Source organism: Ciconia boyciana, chromosome 1 (assembly GCF_034638445.1).
Source record: "Ciconia boyciana chromosome 1, ASM3463844v1, whole genome shotgun sequence".
NCBI lineage: Eukaryota > Metazoa > Chordata > Aves > Ciconiiformes > Ciconiidae > Ciconia > Ciconia boyciana.
Window position 1 is genome coordinate 208,919,440 of NC_132934.1, and position 18,552 is coordinate 208,937,991.

The 18,552-nt window shown below is 41.0% G+C and overlaps 1 protein-coding gene across 1 annotated transcript in view; it reads right to left on the reverse strand.

Annotated features, from left to right (window-relative positions):
• Positions 1–454: 454 nt before the first annotated feature.
• The window catches only part of MTNR1B (melatonin receptor 1B), a 32,374-nt gene continuing 14,276 nt past the window's right edge, over positions 455–18,552 (reverse strand). Inside the window, exon 2 of the mRNA XM_072855095.1 lies at positions 455–1,323. Coding sequence (XP_072711196.1) covers positions 455–1,323 — 869 coding nt within the window. The remainder of the gene's footprint in view (positions 1,324–18,552) is intronic.

Genomic DNA, 18,552 nt, shown 5'->3' on the forward strand with positions numbered 1-18,552 from the left:
GGCCTATGTGTGGAAAAGAGAGTATCTGCTTTACCCTCTTTGTTCAGATACAGGAGGGAGGAAAATATCACTCCACAACCTTGATGAGCTGCTGTGCCCATAGACAAGTACCATCACTACATCTTCTAAGAACTGAATCCTGACCTTGTATAAGGAATGCAAAACTGCCACTGAAGTAAAAAACCACCTCATTCGTATGTCTGGGAGCAGAATTCAGCTCTCAGAACTCAACCAGCTTGCACTCATCTGCTGCTTTATTTCTGAAATGCATTTTCAATTGATATCTTGTATAAATCATGAATTGAGAGCAATGTGCTTTACCAAGAAGACAGTATTCCAGTCATAAAGTGCCATCCAAATAGAAAGCCCCCAAAAGTAAGCAAGAATGACCAGAACATTACAACTATATTCTTGGAGTTCTCCATGACAGACTCTTGCATTGACTATTACACATTTACAAGGTATCAGTTTTCATTTGGTCATTGTTGTTTAAAGCAGGAGAAGGCTTGCTCTTCTGACCATCAGTTCCTCCTTTGGATGTGTCCTGGAAGAAAAGCCTTGGCATCCACAGCGACATCAAAATTCGTTTGTATTCATTCCGAAAATTCTGGTTAAGAAGTCCATATATTATTGCATTAAGGCAGCTGTTGAAATAGGCCATGAAGTAGCTTATAATGAATAACCATTCAGGAACTTTTGGTGCCATTTCCGTAGGATCGATGGCTACGGCCAGTCCAATGAAGTTTAGAGGTGCCCAGCAAAAGGCAAAAATCACAAAAACCACAAACATGGTAAGAAAGTTTCTGAAGTCACTTGGCTTCAGTCTTAGTTTTGTTTCTGACTTGACTCGTCTTCTAACTTGAAGCACTAAAACCCAAATTCGAAGGTAGCAGAAGCTCACAATGGTAATTGGGACAATGAAGTGAATTACCACAACAGCTATCGTATAGTAGGAGCTTGCAGTCTGAACAAATGTGCATGAATAGACGCGTGGATCATACTTTAAAGAGCCAACAAAAAAATTTGGCACAGTTGCAATTACTGTTAATACCCAGACTAAGGAGACGTACAGCATTGTGTTCCAGCAGCTGTACACTTTGTCATAGGCAAAACTATGACATATATAGCAATATCGGTTTATTGCAATTGCAGTGATGTTGAAAATAGAGCCTATTACACTTAGTCCCATCACAAAGCCACTCACTTTACAGTGCATTTCACCCAAAGTCCATCCATTGTGGAAAATAGCTAAGAGCACCAGTGGGTATGGATACAAGGCCACCACCAGATCAGCCAAAGCCAGGCTCACCACAAATGCATTACCTGGGGAAAAAGAAAAATACATAAACATAAGCCTGAAAGCAAGCATAGTTGTGACCAAGAAGAAAATATGATATATTATTTTGAATATCTGCAATGCTAAATTTTTGATCATGTCAGCAAGCTGCAGGTATATAGGACCAATAGATCTGTATTGGAAATGATTTTGCAATTCAACTTAGAACACCATGGAAATACCTGCAGCAACAAGATGTTTCAAATCTGTTGGTGACTTGATTATATCCTCCTTTCTATTTTAATATTTAATAAACATAATCATCAGCAAGCCATTACATAAGAGTGTGTTGAGTTGTTTCAGTGTAGCTAACTCCACAGCTGGATGGAATAAGGAGAAAAAAAAGTCTAAATTGTGCCAGGTAGGCAGGCTATCATGCCTTTCTAACCTATCACTGGAATACAACAGGCTCAACAGGTATCAAGGGAAGTGATATGCAGGTCTGTAGGAATTAGAAGGATGTGTTGGTTTATGTCTAAATTGCTACACGATAGTCTGTAGTATAGATATTTTCTGCATGAATGGCCTACCCGTGCTGCAGTTATTTTCCCACTGGATTGACAAAGAAAGAGTGAATTGCCTTCACCTTCATTGCCTCTGTTGAAAGGTATATTTAATTATACAAAGGGACAATGCATGAATGCAAGAGAAAGTATTCAAATTAGGAAAAATTTATTCACCAAAAGGGTTGTCAAGCACTGGAACAGGCTGCCCAGGGGAGTGGTGGAGTCACCATCCCTGGAGGTATTTAAAAGACGTGTAGATGTAGCGCTTAGGGACATGGTTTAGTGGTGGACTTGGCAGTGGTGGACTTGGCAGTGATCTTAAAGGTCTTTTTCAACCTAAATGATTCTATGATTCTATGAAATTCATGGGAGTAGCCTTTAGATCCTTTTCTGCTGATGGTATTTAAAGAAGTTTTAGTGATATGCTTGAGACTTACTGTCTCTCTTTAAACAGTGTCCTTTTCATCAGTTTGAAATTTCTGGACATTGTATCTAAGGATACTTTAATAAAATAGTGAGATAGTAAACCATATTCCTGAAAAATGAGATTCTTATCATGGTCAGTAGTGCCTTCCTTGCTTTTTAAGAAAAATGTGAATTAACTCCCTCCAAACTCCCCAGGAGACAACAAACAGAGGTAATAATTCAGATTCTTGGCATTTAGGTAGCATAAAACACATTTCTAGTTTGCATACTCACTTTTTTGCTTTAAGTCCTTCACAGCATGAACAAATGTGCAAAAGACCCAAGTAGCTTTTAAAATTGTGTGTAGAATGTAATTATTTTTTTAAAATATGTTGTGAAAAAGGCAAACATAATTTTCAGATGCATAACCAGAACTCTTTGAAAACACATAAAGTAATTTTTCTGTCATGCTGAGGATTGCTAAGGCATTAGAAAAATGTCTGCAGTTTGGGACTTCACAATTCAAGAAGGAATTAACCCCTAATTAGAGCTAATCTGGAGTAAAACAAATATCTACTAGTTTTATGATCTGTGAGGAAATATTGAACAAACTAGGGAAAGGATTGAGGGGGACATGATAACCTCAAATAAGTGAAGCAGGAAGGATATAATTAATTCCCATGACTATGGTGAACACAAACAAGCTTCAGTCACAACACAGAAGTTTCAGATTAGACATTGAGAAAAATGTTTTAATGGCAAGAAGAAGGAAGTGCTGGAACATCTTGTTTTGAGTCTGCCATTGAAGGTGAAAGAAAAAGTTAAAGGAACATTTGTCAGTACTGGCCTAGATACAGCTGATCCCCGTTTTGAGCATAGGAAGGATGAGATGACTCTGAAGGCCTTTTCTGGACATATGATAAATAGGATAAAAGACAAGACTAACAAAGGAGCAGGGGCATCTTTATCAGAATGTATTTACATCATGGCAACAAGAATTTCTCTTATGTTTTTTCATCACTGTATCTGACATTAGAAGATAGAGAAGTCAGAAGAAAGAAAGAAAAAATACTTCTTTCTGTTTTAGAAGGCCTTTTGGAGAAAGATAGAGTTTAGTCTAGGGTGTGTGTTAAAATTAATCTAATCTCTAAGGCCTCCCAGCATCAGTTTATACCTAAAATGTAATCATTCAGTTAAAATCAAGTGGGCATTCAGCTCTTTCAATCATATTTGGAAATTTACTGTAAAGTACATTTGGCAAGAGAATTTAAAAATTGTGTGTGTAATTTAGGACTTCTTGAAAATTCCAGCTGCAATGAATAAGGACAATTAGCGATGAACTTGTCAAAAACATAATATACCACCTTACAACACAGAAGAATAATGGTGCAATATTTTAGTAGCAGTAGCTACTAAAAGCCAAATATCTAGCCAGGGACTCAAAAAGATACATATCTGCACCTTTTTAAACATTGATAGTTGGGCTTATAGAAAAGAAAATAAGTTCTGACATTGACTTTGGGTACAATGGAACTAGATAGATTGATATTTCATGAAGCATTCTTGCATTTTCGTTTTGTTACCCCAATTAAGAGGAAAAAGGGAACTTTCACACCTTCTTGCAATCTTGATACGGCTTAGTATTGTGGGAATTTAATCACAGAACAAGCTTTTTGGTAAGGCCAGGACTTCTAAGATCTTCTAAGCATCTGCCTTCTGAAAAGACAATTGAGTTCTAAGTTGCTTCTACCAAAACCAGAAGCAATTGCAATCACCAACTATTTTTTAAAGGTTTTGCTTCTTTCTTTGGTTTCAAACTGGCTAAAATTATTAATTATATATCATGGTGTTTTAATTTTTTATCGGATGATTTTTTGGTTGTTACACACTAGTTTAACAAGTTGTTATACATTACATACAGACATCATCCTCTTAGCTCTATTTTGCCCTGGCTACACTCATGTTCGTCCTTGTGTACTCTTCTTCTGCATCCATTACTCTTGTCTTCTTTAGCATACAAAGGCCTAGCTTCAAGACAGGAAAATTGTTTCTACACAGCCTATTGTGCAGACTGTTGCATTTTTCTCTGCCCCCTCCTCTCCTACTGTAGAACTTGGGTTGCTGTGTAGCAACAAATGCAAGGAGTAGGGACAGGCAAGGCAGAAAGTGAATGAATATCACAGAATCACAGAATCATATAGATTGGAAAAGACCTTTAAGATCATTGAGTCCAACCGTAAACCTAACACTCCCAAGACCATCACTATACCGTGTCCCTAAGCACCTCATCCAAACGTCTTTTAAATACCTCCAGGGATGGTGACTCAACCTCTTCCCTGGGCAGCCTGTTCCAATGCTTGATAGCCCCTTCAGTGAAGTAAAATTTCCTAATATCCAGTCTAAACCTCCCCTGGCGCAACTTGAGGCCATTTCCTCTCGTCCTATCACTTGTTACCTGGGAGAAGAGACCGAGCCCCATCTCACTACAACCTCCTTTCAGGTAGCCGTAGAGAGCAATAAGGTCTCCCCTCAGCCTCCTTTTCTCCAGGCTAAACAACCCCAGTTCCCTCAGCCGCTCCTCATCAGACTTGTGCTCCAGACCCTTCACCAGCTTCGTTGCCCTTCTCTGGACACGCTCCAGCACCTCCATGTCTCTCTTGTAGTGAGGGGCCCAAAACTGAACACAGGATTCGAGGTGCAGCCTCACCAGTGCTGAGTACAGGGGCACGATCACTTCCCTAGTCCTGCTGGACACGCTATTTTTGATACAAGCCAGGATGCCATTGGCTTTCTTGGCCACCTGGGCACACTGCTGGCTCATATTCAGCTGGCTGTCAACCAACACCCCCAGGTCCTTTTCCACCGGGCAGCTTTCCAGCCCCTCTTCCCCAAGCCTGTAGCATTGCATGGGGTTGCTGTGGCCCAAGTGCAGGACCTTGCACTTAGCCTTGTTGAGCCCCATACAATTGACCTCGGCCCATCGATCCAGCCTGTCCAGGTCCCTCTGCAGAGCCTTCCTACCCTCAAGCAGATCAACACTCCTGCACAACTTGGTGTCATCTGCAAACTTACTGAGGGTGCACTTGGTCCATATTTGATCACTCGATCGAATATGACTATAATGTATTGGCAGACTTTTTTAAATACCAAGGATTGATGACTCAGGATGGTTATTTTATTCTTCCATTTCCATATCCTATCCTTAAGGGAAAACTCAGAGTTACTCTTGCAGTTTTCTTACTTCATTATGTCTTCAGTTGGAATGTAAGTGGGAAAGCTCTTTGTTTGGGCTTAAGACTTAAAACCCCCTCTAAATAATCAGTACTGTTTATAATTAAATAGCCTTTTGTACTGGCTGAGAATGATAAGAACTAGAGTTTTTCTATGATATCACTCTGACAACTACCTGTAGGTATTTATCTGTACTAAAGGAAAAGGAGAAAGATCTTGACTTCATTGAAGTAAATAAGAGTCCTATCATTCTATAAAATGAAGCCAATCATTCCTCTGCAGAGTTTACAGTAATAGACATCTTCAGGAAGAAGTTGGACTACAGACTGTTTGTCCATACACACTAGGCATTTCTCTAGTGCTAGCTCACCCTTCAGCCCCCTTTTCTATTCCTCTGCCAGACTCAAAATTAACTTATAAAAGAGAGTTCTGGAAGGCTTCTGATAGCTTTCTTGCTGTGGTTGATGTATAAAGACAGAATCTGGGCTCAGTTTCTAGACAGCCTTATAGTCAAAGGCACAAGATATCACTTCAGGGATGCATGGTGTCACCCATTCTGTAAGTTACTTTTATGTAAACAATAAGCATACAAAATGCTTTTTGCTCTAGTTTTTAAAATGTTCACAAAATACACACAGTGAGTCTAATCTTTTAGTTCTTTTCTGCAAGTCATTAAAGGAAAAAAAATATTTACAGTCTCAATCATAATTCCAAATTTCTGCAAGTGATATGCCATTTGCATACAAAATCCTTCCTCAGCTGTGACATCACCTCTCTCTAATAAAGGTAACCTTGATCTTGATATTAGGCTTAGTATGGAAGTTGCTGGTGGCTTATAATTTTTGTTTCTGACTACCAGCAATTTGTGGAAACAAAATGTTATTTTTACAGTTTTAATCTTACTGTTATTGTCTTAAATTATATTATATTATATTATATTATATTATATTATATTATATTGGTGTAAATTATCTGCCTTTTAGGCCTCTTTAATGACTGTGGAAGTTAATGGGAGAATTGTCATAGACTTAAAGGAGACATTAATCAGATACAATAAAGACCTTTCATTAACAAGAATATGAAATACTGGAAGTATTTGGTCCATATAACAAGAGCAACAACAATGAAAAAAATGAAGCACTTGAAAGAACAAAAATCAAAGCCTAAACCCTTTCAGAGTTCCTACAACTTTTAAAAGAGCAGATCTTACCTTCAGACAAAGAGAAATAGCAGTGCGTTAATCCCAAGGCATGTTAGCCAAGATTCACTACAGCAGGTGGCTTATTGGATCTATTGTTTGAGTCTAGACCAACATGGAGATTGAAGAGGCATCTGTATCAGCTCAAAGAAAACAATCAGTCCTTCAGTCAAGAAGACTGTCTCTCTTTAATCTCCCCTTGTCTATAATTACTAATTAGTAATAGAAATTATGCAGCTCTGATGAAGTATTGTCTTGAACTTTCTTGTGCAACATCACCTTTTAAGAACCAGGCTTAAATATAATTTCCAGGCTCCAGACCCTACTGAATCCTCATTAAAGTGAGTCTCAAGGTCTGGACCAGATAAAACAGGAGCATACTTAACTAAGAGCAAATTGGTATAAAATTGACTTCACATGTTTATGTCTCCACTCCTGGTTGTATAAGAATAGCCCTGATACTGAAACTAAGGACCAATCTGCTCAGCCAAACCATTTAAGCAGCAGATTATTCTAAGTGTCAGCCTGAGTCTAAACCTGAGCAAGGTGTGAGCAGTTTTCCAGCTCAGAGTTCAAGATTTTGGCAAAACAGACGATCACTGTGATGGAACTGTGTAGCTGGTCCCACTCCTGCAGCTTCTTCATTGTATGTATGTCCATGTACACATGGAAACTTATTACTTATTCAGCTGATTATCTTTCCCAAAATTTGAGTTAGTTTTGGCATATTTTATGGAAGAATTACATAACAAGATAGAAAGTTATGCTTTCAGAGCCAGGATTTCTGCTAAACTTCCAGGTGGTGGCTTTTAAATGGAAGCCCTGGTCACCTTATTGCTGGTTCTTGATGCTGCCAGGGACACATTTTCTGACCTATCATATATTCCACTGGGCTTCAGTTCCTGTAACTCTTGCAGCTCATTTCAGGCTTGGTTGTGGGGGTTCTTCTTAAGGTTTGCTCTTTAATGTGGAAAGAAAAACATGACTCTGGAGGGACTGAAGAACTGGCACCAAGTAGGCAGGCAGAACTAAGGACTGGGTAGGTTTTTGTTTCTCGTTCTGGAGTGGCTCAGCAAATATGGCTCAAATGGCATGCAGGGAGATGTTAGGTACTCCTGGAAAAAGGCTGATGCTTCTTACTTCCTCACTACTAATTTTTGTCTCTAGTTTTGACTTCTTTGATTAGTATTTTTTACAGTATTTAAGCTCTTGTAGTTACTGATTTTTTGTTTAAATAGGTAACTTTTAAATCTGTTTAAAATCAACTGTGTCAACTCTTTTTTTTCTCACAATCCATCAGAAAAGAAAAACCAAACCTGCTAGCCTAATTCAGATGAAAATTCATTCATGTCAGCAGGAATGAAGCCACCAGAAGTGGACACCAGCAGCAGGTGGAGCAGAGAATTAAGTCTTTCACACACTGACATTTGAATTCCCTGTGACACTACAAGCCAATACCTAGCGTAATCTTTGATTTACTGAGACATGTTAATCTAGTATAATGTTCAACAGTGTGTTAGTAACAGAAGGTTTAACATAATGCTCCAAACAAGTGCCAGATGGGTTTTTGTTTTATTTGAATATGACAGTTTAAAAGTGGTAATACACTCCTTTGTAGTTATGTTTCATGATTTCCAATATTAGTGGGATATACTGCAGACTTTGATGTAATGGAAAGGGATGGGCAACATATTTTCACTAGAACCACAGTGTTTTAGAGACTTTAGCAAAAAATATAACATAGACAATGAATCAAGGCTGGTCTTTGATCTATAGAATGTTCAGGTTATTTCTTTTTAGGAAATGTGTGTTCTATGGAACTGTTTAAAATATTTTGTGAGTATAATTATCCTATGATACGTAAAAGGAAAATTATCTACCATCACTGGGAGTAGAATCGTAGAATTATTTAGGTTGGAAAGGACCTTTAAGATCATCGAGTCCAACCATAAACCTACCACTGCCGGGTCCACCACTAAACCATGTCCCTAAGCACCACATCTACACATCTTTTAAATACCTCCAGGGATGGTGACTCAACCACTTCCCTGGGCAGCCTGTTCCAATGCTTGACAACCCTTTCAGTAAAGAAATTTTTCCTAATATCCAATCTAAACCTCCCCTGGAGCAACTTGAGGCCATTTCCTCTTGTCCTATTGCTTGTTACTTGGGAGAAGAGACCGACCCCCACCTCTCTACAACCTTCTTTCAGGTAGTTGTAGAGAGCGATAAGGTCTCCCCTGAACCTCCTTTTCTCCAGGCTAAACAACCCCAGTTCCCTCAGCCATTCCTCATAAGGCTTGTGCTCTAGACCCTTCACCAGCTTCATTGCCCATCTTTGGACGCACCTCAGCACCTCCATGTCTTTCCTATAGGGAGGGGCCCAAAACTGAACACAGCATTCGAGGTGCGGCCTCACCAGTGCTGAATACAGGGGTATGATCACTTCCCTAGTCCTGCTGGCCACACTATTTCTGATACAAGCCAGGATGCTGTTGGCCTTCTTGGCCACCTGGGCACACTGCTGGCTCATATTCAGCTGGCTGTTGACCAAAACCACCCTTTTCCTCCAGACACCTTTCCAGCCCCTCTTCCTCAAGCCTGTAGCGTTGCATGGGGTTGTTGTGACCCAAGTGCAGGACCCGGCACTTAGCCTTGTTGAACCTCATACAATTGGCCTCAGCCCATCGATCCAGCCTGTCCAGATCCCTCTGTAGAGTCTTCCTACTCTCAAGCAGATCAACACTCCCGCACAACATGGTGTCATCTGTAAACTTACTGAGGGTGCACTCGATCCCTTCGTCCAGATCATTGATAAAGATATTAAACAGGACTGGCCCCAATACTGAGCCCTGGGGACCATTGTGACCAGCCGCCGATTGGATTTAACTCCATTGACCACAACTCTTTGGGCCTGGCCATCCAGCCAGTTTTTTACCCAGTGAAGTGTATGCTTGTCCAGGCCATGAGCAGCCAGTTTCTCCAGGAGAATGCTGTGGGAAACCGTGTCGAAGGCTTTATTGAAGTCTAGGTAGGCAACATCCACAGCCTTTCCCTCATCCACTAGGCAAGTCACCTTGTCACAGAAGGAGATCAGGTTGGTCAAGCAGGACCTGCCTTTCATAAACCCATGCTGGCTGGGCCTGATCACCTGGTTGTCCTGTACATGCCATGTGATGGCACTCTGAATGATCTGTTCCATAACCTTCCCTGGCACCAAGGTCAGGCTGACAGGCCTGTAGTTCCCTGGGTCCTCCTTCCAGCCCTTCTTGTAGATGGGTGTCACATTTGCTAATCTCCAGTCAACTGGGACCTCCCCGGTTAGCTGGGACTGCTGGTAAATGATGGAAAGTAGCTTGGTGAGCACTTCTTCCAGCTCCCTCAGTACCCTTGGGTGGATCCCATCTGGCCCCATAGACTTGTGTGTGTCTGAGTGGTGCAGCAGGTCACTAACCATTTCCCCTTAGACTAAGGGGGCTTCATTCTGGTCCCCGTCCCTGTCTTCCAGCTCAGGGGGCTCGGTACCTGGAGAACAACTGATCTTACTACTAAAGACTGAAGCAAAGAAGGCATTAAGTACCTCAGCCTTATCCTCATCCTTTGTCACTATGTTTCCCCCTGCATCCAATAAAGGATCGAGATTCTCCTTAGCCCTCCTTTTGTTGCTAATGTATTTATAGAAACATTTTAAATTGTCTTTTACAGCAGTAGACAGATTAAGTTCTAGCTGGGCTTTGGCCCTTCTAATTTTCTCCCTGCATAACCTCATTATGTCCTGGTAGTCCTCCTGAGTGGCCTGCCCCTTCTTCCAAGGCTCATAGATTCTCTTTTTTTTCCTGAGTTCCAGCCAAAGATCTCTGTTCAGCCAGGCCGGTCTTCTTCCCCCCCATCGTGTCTTTCAGCACATGGGGATGGTCTGCTCCTGCACCTTTAAGATTTCCTTCTTGAAGAATGTCCAGCCTTCCTGGCAAGAAAGCCCTTCAGGACTGTACTATATGCAGAGCAGAAGGAGAGTATTTACTGTGGCAGTTATCCTTTTATTGTGCAGCTACCCAAAGGCTTTGGGAGAGCTTTCTGTTCAGAAGAAATCCAGGCCTAGACACCCTGAAAGTTAGACACCTGTGTTTTCACAGAAAAGTCTCAAATTCAGACTAAATAGGGTTTAAACCTTAGTCATCCACTTTCTGGATGAAAGCACTATGCTGTTATGTAGAAGATGAGAAGAGGAACTTTTTGTTTTAAGATGAAACAATACAAACACCCCACTCTGGGATAGTTTAGTGGAGAATACTCTGTACACCCCTTTTTCAAGCTGTGCTGCAATGAAAAGAATGCAGGATTCACCGGAATAGAAGCTCAGCATGTAAAAAGGAGCTTGAGATTGTGGCTTAGTGACTTGCAGACTGCTGGACTGGGACAGACTTGTGTTCTTGGCCCTACATCTGCAACTATGAGTTGGTGCTAGAAACTACATTTGCAGGAGCTGAATTTTAGGCTTATAAGCCGTAGCTCTCAGGTATCAACATAGTCTTGCTGAAAAGAGGCACCTAAGGTTGATTAATATGTTTCTGAGATCATGATTTTGGTGTGCTTGGCAACTAGGTATGAATATAATCCAGTGAGCAAACCCTCCGTTTTTACTGTGTGCTCAGGCTTCTTCTCCCTGTGGTTAAATATGGGAGCACCGGTACTTGCTGTGAGTTTGCTGCCATGAGTTTCATAATAGATTGCAGGTGCAAAAAAATATTTCTAGTGCTGTGCTGTTAAAAACTTAGTAAAGTCTTGAGATTCGTAACCCTTAGGTGTATAATTTTGCTTGCCTGGGGCTTGCTCTGGTGCGAGTAGGGACAGTGGTGACTCTCTATTGCCACCTAGTGCACCAGCCACAACAGAGACAATACATCGCACCATATACCAGGACAGAAGGCAAAAGCAAGTGGTTGGTTCTTCCAGAGCAGAAGTCTGGTCGTTAATCAGATAGTACGTTTATGGGGTGATAAATACTTTTCTGGGCTTCTGAGACTGCAGGAACTTTCCTGGTACTGGGTGTTTTCAGAGACAAAAGGGGAAGCAGAAGAGGTGAGACAGGCTCTTCTAGAGAATTCACTATTGCCTAGTGGTTAGGACACTTCCATGGTAGAAGAGCCTTTCTTTGAAAAAGGACTTGAGCCTATGTGTCCCATAGTCCCAAAAGAGTGCCCTACTCACCAGCCCTGCTGCTCTTCTGGGGTTAGCCTGCTTGTCTCTTTTTAGGTTATGTTCAAGAATTTCACCCTAGAACCAGAACACACAGGTTATCACTTACATTGTAGAGTGGTCTTCATCAGTATGTTTCAAAGAAAAAAAAAAACCCAAAACCTTTTCATAGAAGGGTTTTCCCAACAGGTGGGAAACTGAGATAGACAGGTGCAAGGACTCACTCAAGACAGATTAGGAAGAACACTCCAGGTTCATGAGCCTTGCTCTTCTCTATTAGATAATACCACCTGTATTAGGCACACTCTGGAAAAAATGACAGCACCTGTCCAGCTAACTGCTCCAAAATGACACCATAGTGGCATACTGGTGCTGAGGGATGGAGCAAATAGAAGAGCTAGAGCTATAAAACGAAGCTAGTCAAATTCAAAGCAAACAAAAGGGGGTGGTTGCTGCAATAGGTAGTAAACATGTGGAACTCCTTAACAGATCTTGCAGATGCAAAAATTTTACCTGTATTCAAGGGAAGGCTGGAAAAGTACTTGAAAGAGACATCAGTTGAAGGTTACTAAACAAACATAACATACTAGGTTCAGGAAATCCTCTGAGCTGGAAGGAATCACAAGTTTCGAGAATGCAGGAGAAGTATCATATCAGGTTGCTCTGTTCTCTTTTTTTTCCTGAGTGCCTTCTTACATCTACAGTTAAAGACAGAGTATGAGGCTAATTACGCCCTTGGTCTGTACCAATACAACTGCTTTTATGATGAGGACAGTAAGTTTCAGTGACACCATTCAGAAGCACAGCTCCTTCTCCGGCTCCCCTGTTGTGCTGATAGTGAGTGGTACGGTGTGACATGCTCATTCAGGTCCTTGCCAGCCACTCCTCTACACAACCAGCTGGGTTTTGTTGACAAAATGTTTGAAGGGGCAATAACCTTGTTTTGTGTGGCTAGTCACCTGCAACTGAGCTGTATTTTGCAGCAGGCTCAGGGGTGAAGATCCCTTATACCAATGCCCTCACACTGAAGTCAGGATCTTGCCTTCAGGGTAGTGTAGGATGGTGAAAGGCCCCTGTTGTTGCTGAGAGAATGCCTCTGTCTAGGCTACTATTGTTTTTCATGCAGGGAATGAAGCCAAGACATTTACTCTGAGTGCTTACCACTGTGGGCACCAGTGATGGCCCAGCTTCAAAACTGTTGTTGAGTTGCTGGGCACAATCACTGAATAACAACAAAAACAGCCTGTTTTTTTCACTAATTCATGAAAGAAGTCGAGTTTCTTGTATCTGTCAATATATATCAGTTTAATTTTCTTCACTTGAAGTAATCACAGCTGTTGATTGCTTCAAACAAGGAAGAATAGTAAACCTACATGAACAACTGCAAGTATGAAAACTCATTTACTGCTGACAAAGGGGCTAATATGAAAAGCTGTAAAACACAACAGGTACAATCTAGTGAGATCCTATAAATAGCTAGGCAACCTATTGTTGTTAATAATGGGTTTTTTTTCAGTCTCCCAACACTATATTGCATTTCATAGAAAAAAGTGAAATATGTAGCATTTTGTAGGATGTTATTTTGTTAAAAAAAAAAACAGAAAAACTAAAACTTGGTTCAGATCAACTATAAAAGACTGGAGTGTAGAAGCAAAAAAAGTAAGGACATTTCACTGCTAAACACTCTGGACAAAACTTCATTGTGATGGCAAAACTTTAATGTCCTGGCAGGCATTAATTTATACTGTGTGAAAGGCTAGCTCATCTTCTATTACCTTCACTATTACCTTCTATTACCTTCATCTTTGCTACTGTCTTTAGCCTGAATTTGTATCAAAGGAAACTACCTTGGGTTTTTTCTGTGTTACAGCAACAAAACAGCATTCAGGTCCTTAGAATAACTTATCTTCCACCTTCTTTTAGAAAGAAGGACAGGAAATTGAAGAATGCAAGTAATTTTTTGCAAACAAAACCCATGTTTTGTTTTGTTTTGTTAAGCTGGTTGGTTTGTGGGTTGGTTTTTTTTTTAATATTCACTAGCAGATTAGTTGAATTAAAAAAAAAACCAAACAAAAACAAACCAAAACCAAACCCCAGAACACAAAATAATTCTATATTGAAATATAAGGCTCAAGATATTACAGAAGATATTCAAAATATCCAGCAGACATCAAGTGAATAAAATTGGGACTATTGCAGACTATGGGACATATTCAGCACCAGTTAGCCAAGAGATTTGGTTAGCTACGATAAGGTGCATCTTGTAGCTTTGCCCTGTAGACCCATTTAAACAGAACAGAGCATTTTGACCAGTACAAATGTTGGGATCTCCTTTTATGGAAAAGAAGACATGTGAGTGGTAATTTCCACAGTGATTTACTCAACTGGTCTGCAGGGCTCCAGATGAAGGACTCGCAGCATGTGATAGCTACACAACCAGAAACAAGTACATGCAAAGCATGTGCATGCAAACTAGTTACAGCTGCAGAAAGAAATAAAATCTAAGCCCATTATTGCTGCTATGTACTTTCAGGGGTCTATGTGCTTTTAGGGGTTCCTATGTTCAACTCCTAGACACAGTGGGGGATCCTAAGATAGTCTTGGAATTCTGTAAAATGGGATCTGATACACTGCAGTAAATATGGGAACATCTAATATGGGAAACACTTAGGTTGACAAGTTGTCAATGCTTCTAACTTTCTCTGGAGTCCCTTCATTATGATCTTCTTTTCCCTTCTCATTTCCTATTTCACCAAGGAAGAATATAGATGATACTTGATAAAAGTGGCCATTACAACCTTTCAGTGAGGAAAAGTCTTACCCTTTTTGTTCTGAGCTTTTGGAAGGCCTCATCACTGTACATGCATAGGGAGATGAATGTCTTCAGAAGCTGTTGTCAGTCTGTGCCATCTGCTTCTTTTGGAAACAAGGTCTTAAAGCAAAGTACACTGGCATGATTCATCTTATAATGATACTCACAGGTCTGTAAACAGCATGTAAACAGATGAGTAAATAAAATGCTTTTGCAGAAAGTGATTGTGTGTTCCCTTCTAAAGTATTGGCTGGTTTGTGTTTCACCTCAATAAAGACAAAGTGTGTAATGATCATTTCCTGAATTAAGGTCTTCTCTGAGAGCCAGTAGAAGCCTTGCAAGATGACTAGACAAAAACTCTGTTCTGGCTGCTCCTCTGAGTCATGATATCGGTGAGATAGTTAAATGAAGGGTGACAGGCATAGGCATATAACCACAGAATCATTTATGTTGGAATGGATCTCTGGAGGTCATTTAGACAACCCTCCCGTTGAAGAGGGGACAACTACAGCAGGTTGTTCAGGGCCGTGTCCAGTCAGGTTTTGACTATCTCCAGCCATGGAGACTCAACAGCCTCTCTGGGTGACCTGTTCTAATAAGCAACAGGTATACAGGATATTTACTGTTTTCACTAGGGAACAGGGGGAAGATGCTGTTGATTTTGCACCAGATGAGGGCTCTACTTGATCTACTAAATAGCAGAGGGTATCTAAGATCATACCTGCTTCTATGTAGGTACAGAAAAGACGTGGTTATTAACAGCCAGCTAGAGCTGCTCGGTCAGAAGAACAGGTCCCAGTGCAGATTATAATATGTGGGGCTTTGTTTTGTTTATGTTTGTGTCTTCAGAATCCTTGTGGCAGCAGAATCTGAACAGTCTCTGACTGGACATAATGGTCTGAGACCAACAGAGAATCTGGACCAGCAAACATTTACAGACCTGGGGGGTGGAATGTGGAGTGTGGTAAGGGCTGCACAGAAAGAGGGAAAAGGCACCAGATTCTAGCAAAAATATTTTTGGAAACCAGTTCCCACTGATTTGAGCAGGGCCAGAATTTCCCTCCTTATCTAGATACTCAAATACTAGGTTCAGCTCAGCCAGGTTGCAGAATCTTTTTCCACGTGTTACTTTGATCACCTTTGAGCACTGTGAACTGCAACTAGCCATTCAGACTGACTCCTTGTGGAAGTCCTAGCTGTGACCCAAGTGAGTGACCGGGTGGCCACAGCAGTGGGTGACTTCTGTCTGCATGAAGTACCAAGTCACACCTCTCTTACTGGGTGAATACACCTGCAAACCAGGACAAATCAATATCATTTTTACTAAATCAGGCTCAAATGGAAATCACTTTTCTCTATATTACATGAGAATGTTGTGTTTGAAGGTCATGTACTTCACTATTTTGTTTGCTCTCCATAAACAGACCAGGTATTCTTGCTTCATATTTAACCAGGAAGCTGACTGTATAGCAAGTTTTACAATCTTTATGGTCCTAACCTACCAGATGACTAAAGCGGATTACATTGTTTTGAGATTATCTAACTAAAGGCATAATTACAGGATCTCAAATTAGTCAATTTTTGATCAACTTTGACGCAACAAATGTCCAGTGCTGAAATTAGACTCTGGATTGTGTAGTTAATGTTTCATACCTGGGACCATCATCATAGGTAAAATCTTTTAAACTATTTCAACCTGCTTACCAGTAGATAATTTTTTTCTAGGCAAATCATTATGGTTAAACCATCTTTTTACAAGGTCTGCTTCAACATCTGATTAACATTTTACACATTTTGTTTCTAATGACTGCAAAAGAAAGCATAAAAAAAGAAAGGAATATTGTGCTTAACATGAAAACTGATTCAGAAAACAATCTGTCGCCCATGGGGTCTAACCCCACCTTTGAATCTAATAATTATTTTTGCAGTCATTTTAGAGGTCTCACAGATAGACTTTGTGTCCTTGAGTAGAACTGCTCTATATTTCCACAGCACAACAGTCACTTTCTACCACTATATTTTATGCCAGTAAATTACCTGGAATATGCCAGTGTAGTACCTGACTTTCAGCAGGTGACTTTGAATTTTAAATTTTCTTTCTATCACGACCTCTAATGTAACGAGACAAAGGCATATAAGGACACCAGTCCCCTATTAATCAAATAATTGTTCCATTAGCTAAGAGTTAGGCCTTTCTATTTAACAGAAAGTTCTTTAAATATAGCATTTTCTGTCAGGTGACTGTGCTGATGTAATTAAAAGTGTAAGAATGGGTGCTGCTTTGTTTTCTCTTTTGGAAAACTATTTTTATGTTTCAGTTAAGAGTTGGACCTACTGATGCAGAAGATTCATGAGAGTTTACCTCCCAGCTGCTTTCAGTATCACTGTATCTGCAAATACAGAGTTCTGCCAACACAAACTGTTCTCTTCCTATTACTTATCAAAAGGCTATTCCTTGCTCAACAGATGACATGCAACCAAAGGCACTAATACTACTGCAAATATATTTCCATCTTCACTTGCTTTTCTTATTTGGTCTTTTCCAAACTAGCAATAAAGGAGCAATAAAGGAATGGAAAAACAGTGGCAGTAAGAAATAAAAGGCCACATTAAAGGCACAGGAAATTTACCATCTTCAAACATATGTGCGCCGAAAAAAAAAGCAAGCTTTTCAGAAATCAGGGATCTCAGGAGTCAAGATGAGTCAAAGCCTACCTATGTGTTGGTAAGCCAGTGCTGTTAATAGAGTTCTGCCCATTATGTCAAATGAAAATCTTTCCACCAGTACTTAGGTTAAAATACAAGTTTTTTACAGCAAATGATGATGTCATGCTGGAGCCTTACAGAATCACTGTTTCACTGACTCTCTTGGGTTGGAAGGCACCTCTTGAGATCATCTAGTCCAACCCCTCCTGCTCAAGTAGGGCCAGTGAGAGCAGGTTGCCCAGGACTGCATCCAGTCGGATTTTCAGTGTCTCTAGAGATGGAGACTCCACAACTCTCTGTGCAACCTGTTCCAGTGTTTAACCATCCACACAGTGAAAAAAGTTTCTTCTGTTCAGACGGAATTTCACGGGCTTTAATTTGTACCCATTACCTCTTGTCTTCTCAGTGGGTACTACTGAGAAGAGTCTGGCTGCTGCTTCTTCACTCCCTCCCACCAGGTATTTATACACATTGATAAGATCCCCCTGAGCCATCTCTTCTCCAGGCTGAACTGTCACAGCTCTCTCAGCTTCTCCTCATACAGGAGATGCTCCAAGCCCCTAGTCACCTTAGTGGCTCTGTAGTGGACTTTACTCCAGTAAGTCTGTATCTTTCTTGCACTGGGGAGCCCAGAACTGGACATAGCACTCCAGGTGTGGCCTTATCAGTGCTGAGGGGAAGGATCACCTTCCTTGGCTTGCTAGAAACGCTCTGATGCACCCCAGGAGGCTGTTAGCCTTCTGTGCTGCAAGGCTGCATTGCTAGCTCATGATCAACTTGTTGTCCTCCAGGACCCCCAGGTCCTTTTCTGCCAAGCTGCTTTCCAGCTGGGTGTCCCCCAGCATATATTGGTGCCTGGGGTTGTTCCTTTCCAGGTACAGGACTTCGCACTTCCCTTTGTTGAACTTCATGAAGTTCCTGCCAGCCCATTTCTCCAGCCTGTCCCCGTCCCTCTGAATGACAGCATGACCTTCTGGTGTATTAGCCACTCCTCCCAGTTTTGTATCGTCTGTGAACTCACTGAGGGTACACTCCGCCACATCATCCAGGTCATTAATGAAGAAGTTAAACAGTATTGGTCCCAGTACTGACTTCTGAGGCACGTCGCTAGTGGCTTGTCCTCCTGCTGGACTTTGTGCCACTGGTCACAATCCCTCGGGCC